At 41.4% G+C, this 6,352-nt stretch overlaps 1 protein-coding gene across 3 annotated transcripts in view; it reads right to left on the bottom strand.

The window, feature by feature from the left end:
• Nucleotides 1-310: 310 nt before the first annotated feature.
• LOC119658023 (glutamate receptor-interacting protein 2) overlaps nucleotides 311-6,352 on the bottom strand; it is a 76,556-nt gene continuing 70,514 nt past the window's right edge. For all 3 annotated transcript variants that reach the window (XM_038065254.1, XM_038065253.1, XM_038065252.1), the window contains exon 11: nucleotides 311-1,013. In XM_038065254.1, coding sequence (XP_037921182.1) covers nucleotides 906-1,013 — 108 coding nt within the window. In that variant the 3' untranslated portion in view covers nucleotides 311-905. The remainder of the gene's footprint in view (nucleotides 1,014-6,352) is intronic.

Here is a 6,352-nt window from a genome sequence, read left to right as displayed (position 1 = left end):
TGTGTCGTCTATCAACGATGTTTATCTGTAACTAACATGAAACTAAACTGATCCCTGAACTTGTATGTTTCAATATTCAAATAGTTTTCGAAAACATGAAAACTTATTCTACGTGTGGAATATTACAATTGAACCTCGTATTACGGAGAGTAGTCCAAAGTATTTGTATGGAAAGTCGGAAAAAGCTCGGAGTGTGCAATAAACATCAAAATATTATCAGCGTTTCTATCTATCTATGAACAAGCACTTCCTTAAACATCTGGGATAAACATTCAAAACAAAATACAAACTGCGTTTTCTATGAAAAACATTTTATATTTTTATTTATACTTCCTTTCTGTAGGCAGTTTCCTTCGAAATTTCATAAATTCATTTAATGATTCATCTATAAATAAATATTATTCATTTGCATCATTTTGCATAAATATTTTGCTTCAATCAACTATTGATCTACCCAAATAATGTTGTTATGGATTATAATCGTCGCTATTTTATGGAATTCCATATCTATGTAAATGTCTTTAATAATTACTGCGAAAAGCTAAACACTGTTAGACTGCTAAAGTATCTTTGTGTGTAATATGCGTATCAGTTTCGGTTATTTTCTTACAAGTTTAAGTGTTGGGAAGTTGTGTTATTGAAAATGCAAACAGTTCAGTCGTAGCCTAACAAAACAAAGTCGGAAAACATATTCGGAACAAACAAACACACTCTTGGAAGCTTAAAAAATATAATAACAATAAATTTTTGGTTCTTCAATCTTATGGCTAGAATCTTTTGTGGAGTTTTTGGTTATTTCTTTGTATAAAAATGTTGTCTGTCTAAAAGGCCTTTGGATTGTTTTTACTATCAGCATAATTGTATGTAATTGATCATTCTTTGGTTTATGGTGGAAGATGTCCGGTTTATTCAGTTAAAGTTCGCTGCAGAATCAGATCCATTTTATCGCCCGCTGCTGCTATAAGTGGCACAGTAAGACAGCAATCGAAATCTTGAGTTTTCGTTCCATTGACCTGGAAAAAATAACCTTTTACTCATACCATTCTTTAATCTTGTGATCGAATCGTAGTGAAAATAAAAACAAAACATAAAAATACGTGCAGATAGCACTCGCTATTCGTCTAGCCTAATGAGTCGAAGCATCATCTTGAGCCAGTCAAAAGCGAAAATCTTAAAATGTTGGCAACGCTGTCTTCCGAGCAATATATTACACAAGAGAAATCAAACTAGCTTCAGTCATCGGGATAAGTTGCAGACTCCAAAAATAACTGAACCTTCTCGCAGTGGACCCATTAGAACCAGAATAAAGTTCTTCTAGCAAAGCAGACAGCTGACATATACTTAGATTCGTAAATAGAATACGAAGTTTGCCTGAGAAAACTGCCACATTCCGCTTCCTGAATCTATCAAGAGGGTCGATCGAGCGTTGAAAGAAGCTAGTGTGGTATTTCCCGAACATTAGACAAAGAATCAGAAGTCAACCGAAAATCCACAAGGAGAGGGACGAGATGCGAGAAACCATTGCCGACTAGAAGTCACCGACGTAGAACATCGCCAAGTGGTTGATCAATGAGTGCCGGGCCCTTGGGACGACGAATAGTAAGTATTCAGTGGCTAACTCTCATGAACTAATACAGAAGCTGCAACGCATTGAGAGGATAGGTGAGGACGAGGTGATGGTGTCGTTCGACGTGAAGACATTGTTTCGAAACACGCCTGTGAAAGAGTCAATTTTCGGGCTCGAGAGATGGCTGAGCCAGTTTGGAGAAAAGTTCGAATCTATGTAAACCTTGTCATGCTCTGCATGAATGAAAACTATTTTACGTTCCGGGATAGATTCTAGAAAACTACTTCGAGAGTAGCGATTGGAAACCCCTCTCGCTATTTCTCACTGAAAAGTGCATGTCATCAATCGAAGAAGAAATTGATTCGAAGCGAATAATGCCTAAGATATGGTTTAGGTATCTAGACGACATATTTGCGATTGTTAGAAGAGACGATATGGACATGATCATCTCCTCTATAAACAAGATTCATCATAAAATTGAGTTTACGCTTGAGATAGAAAAGGATGCGGCTCTACTCTTCCTAGATATGAATATCGAAAACTCTAACGGAAAGCTTAAGTTCGAGATACACGGTAATCCGGCAGCAACACAGAGAACGATACCAGCAACTCCACATCATACATTTTCCCAAAAAAATCATCATCCTCAACGTCAACGCCGCAACGTATGCTATCCGGTCTAGGACTGCCTTAATAAGAAAGTCCAGACACCCCGGTTTTGCGCCGAGGTCCACCAATTCGATATCCCTAAAAGTTACCTGGGGTCCTGGCCTACGCCATTGCTCCATGTCAGGCAGGGACTGCCTCGTCTTCTTTTTCTACCATAGATATTGGCATTATGGACTTTTCGGGCTAGATCACCGTCATCCATGCGGATTCCCTATTGAACCGGATGTTATCCACAACACAGGAACACATACAGGAATACATAAGGACTAGCAAGATCATTGTCTTGAACGGTAAGAACTTTGACCTTATGGTGAGATGTTTTGAGCGAAACAGTTTTTGTAGGCTGAAATACGCTCTAATGGCAGCCAACAACCATGCGCGGATTTCATCGCCATAGCTGTTATCGATTGTGATTTTCGACCGTAGATAGCAGACATTTTCAACGGTCGCAAAGTTGTAGCCTCCTGTCTTTATTGTTTTCGTTTGACCAGTGCGATTCAATGTTGTTCGTTTTGTCAGTTATGACGCTCACGTTGCCACCATATACTTCGTCTTGCCTTCATTAATGTTCAGCCCAAGATCTCGCGCCGCCTGCTCGATCTGGATGAAGGTAGACTGTACATCTCGGGTTGTTCTTCCCATTATGTCAATTTCGTCAGCGTAGGCAAGTAGTTGGGTGGCATCGCAAATCACTTTCTTCAGGGCCTGGTTAAACAGGACGCATGAGAGGGCATCCCCTTGTCTTAGACCGTTGTTCACGCTGAATGGTCTCGGGAGTGACCCTGCTACTTTTATCTGGCCTCACTTGCCGCAGAGAGAAAATCTGATCTGTTGCTGATTTGCTTGGAGCGAAGCCTCTTTGGAATGGGCCAATGATGTTCTGAGCGTATGGGGTTATTCGACCTTTGGGTGGTGTTGTTATTCGTGCTCGGAGCACCATGCCAACGAGATAGTGATCCGACTCTATATGGCCCCCCCTATATGTTCTGACATTCATCAAGGCTGAGAGGTCAGCACGTGGCCAATTTGGTTGAAAGTGGTGCCGTCTGAAGAGGCACACGTTTGTTTGTGGACCACTTTCCGCACAAACCAGGTACTTTCAGCAACCATTTCGTGTGACACTGCTAATTGAAAAATCCGCTGTCCATTATCACTGGTAGCCCTATGTAAGCTATGATAGCCGAGGGTCCGCTGAACTGCCTCATAGAAGATTTCCTTCTCCGACTCTGCAGTCTCCTCTGTAGGTTCGTTTATATTTTCAAAGCCGATAACAGCAGGTTTCATTTTTTGACTGGCTACGAAACCTACTCCGAGTACATGGCTATAATATATGGTGTAGCGGCTCTTCTGCTGGAAACCGGTCCCTGTCCGGCGCATCTCTTGTACATCAGCCTTATATTGGGACAGGGTATCGGCTAGCTGCTCAGCAACATTCGGTATGTACAGGGAACGCACGTTCCATTGGAAAATAAGCAAATCGTTATACCGTTGTCATTGCTGGGCTCATCGTTTTGAAATCCATCCTGTCCGAGGCTCCTTTTGTGGCTTCGTAACGTTGGTTTTTTGTATTGTCAGTTCTACCGAACCCCCAACCTGGAGGACCAGTTGGTACACCTACCTATTTAACAACATCAGGAATTGGATAAAAAAGTTTCAACTGGAAATCGTAGGTTAGATTCGATCGTCCACCTTGCGGAATTTACTAAGACGCATCAAGGATCCTTTGGCACCGGAGAAAAAAAGCGGGATCGACCAAATAACGTGTAGCGTAATTACGATAAAATGTGTAACGAAATATACATAAGACAGTGTAAACGCCTGATAACGGGTAAATTTAATGAGCACATCAAGGAAGCGGCAAATAGTGTTTGGAAACAAAAGTCGTGCATAAGATCGTCAATTGTACCGCGCATAGTCGAAGAATTCCATACCGTTCAATGGAAAAATGTTGAGCTCCTGCGTCACGCAAACCGAACGACAACCTTGGACCCTTGGAAAAGTTTACAAATTTTGAGATAAAGCGGGGTTATTACAGATTCATGTAACTGCCCCTCGAATTTAACAAGACTCGCCGCGCAGATAGCAAGTAATTAGGGTGATAGTTTAAACAATTTTTAGAAGTAATTTAAGTAATTCCTGAATAGTAAGTATAAACGAACCTTATAATTGCAATTGCAACCGCTCCCGAAATATATATTTACATTTAAAAGTAAAAATTCTAGTTTGTAGGCTAGACTACAAGTAGCAAACAAAAATCTAATCTCGTGGTTTTGTTATCCCCTGGTATCATGATTCGAGGTATGCCTAGAAAGAATATCAATCTTCCTTCGATTAAGGCAGCTCCCCACCTTATTTATACTACCGGCCATCCTGAAGATTGCCCTTCTAGCCTATATTTATAGGTGCAGATGACGAGAGATTGATTCCAGAAGGACCTCCAGCGATGCGGTTGGGCATGTTCTCACTGCCTCACTGATACACACGCAAGCCAGTCTTTGGATTTTGTGTAACTCCCTGGCTTGTGTGTTGAACTCAGCTCTTTCTGCCAGATTACCGCCCCATAGGTAATCATTGCCCTTACTATTGCATATTATATATTCAGTCTGCTGCAATATTTTCTACTATGGACCTGCGGGTCATCACAGCCCTCGTAGCTTTCCGACATAGGTCTTCCAGGGTAATTTTTGGTCTAGCGTAACTCCCAAATATTTGACCTCGATTTCTCGGTTCATCTCCATGCCATATAAACTTACGGTACTATCGTGATTTTGGCGGGATTGCTACGCAACCCGCCTTTCTTCACCAGATACTAGCAACTCTTATTCCAGATTGAATTTGATCCCAAAGGGTATCCTCATATTTGCTCCTACAGATTAAAACAATGTCGTCAGCGTAACCCTGGACCTGCATTCCAATATTTGTTAGTTCGTCCAGGAGTTAGTCATACTCCACATAAGCGGAATAGTACCCCCATCTTTGTCTTCTCTCTAAAATTTTACCCATCCAGAAAGCCAGGCTGTTCCCAACTCCATTGCGGATTAGGGCACCTTATATCTGATGTGTTATCGAACGCTTTTCGATATCCAAAAACAGACACAATGCTATTTCTTTTGTTTCTTTCGCATTCCGTAATACATTCGTTAGCTAATACAGAGCAGTTTCGGTTGAGCGTCTTCCCCGGTAAGCGTGTTGACACTGCTGTAGGGAATTGCGCATTAGAACGTTTGCTCTAATATAGTTGTCTATTACCTTCTCCACCGTTTTGAGTACGAAATATGTTAGACAAATTGGTGTGAGAGATTAAAGATCACTACCTCCATACCTGTGGTATATACCCCAGGGCTGTACTTACCACCCTTAAAAGAAACTCTAAGAAGATTTCTATGTCATCTGGTCCGGGTGATTTCAGTGATTTAAAAGTTGCCCTTTTGTATAGCCTGACTGCTTCTATGGTTTGTTCCTGACATCTAAGTCGATGGTAAACGACCAAAAAGCCGGCCGAAACAACGGTGGTTTGATACGCTGGATGGGGATTTAAAAGCCTCAAGATCGCACCCAGATCAGGCATTCGATAGAGCCAAATAGCGAAACCGATCACGACGAGCCGACCCCGCTTGTGAACGGGAAAAAGGCTGAAGAAAAAGAAGAAGAATATCGTGATATTATATCACCAACATCAAATGTCAAAGCTAGGCAACCGATATTACCAAATATTTTTGACCATATATTCTTCCGCAGCCTTTATCCCGTTCAGAACTGGGTCTGCTCGTCTTGATCGGTTGCACCATTTTACTTGGTCATAGGTCTGATCTGGATAGAGTAAAGAGACTCACAAATCAACATTTAGCGTACTAAACTATCGTTGTTTCGGTCGACCTTTTGGTCGTTTCCCATCGAATTTGATGTTCAGACAAATCTTGAGGGAATACTGCCAGTGCCTCTACAGGCTTCGGAGATTCTTGGACAAAAGCAAAAACCTAGAAGAAACCTTAGATAAAATGTTGGTATCGCAAAAAGCTGGATCGGAAAACATTTGCATGCCAGGAGTATTGGGATGCAACTCATTAACTCTATGATCAAATTTTTCCCAAGTAAACTAAGAAAAGCTGAGAAAAC

Source organism: Hermetia illucens, chromosome 5, assembly GCF_905115235.1.
Source record: "Hermetia illucens chromosome 5, iHerIll2.2.curated.20191125, whole genome shotgun sequence".
Classification (NCBI taxonomy): domain Eukaryota; kingdom Metazoa; phylum Arthropoda; class Insecta; order Diptera; family Stratiomyidae; genus Hermetia; species Hermetia illucens.
The sequence above is the reverse complement of the archived record's forward strand: the minus strand, read 5'-3'. Positions and strand labels throughout refer to the sequence as shown.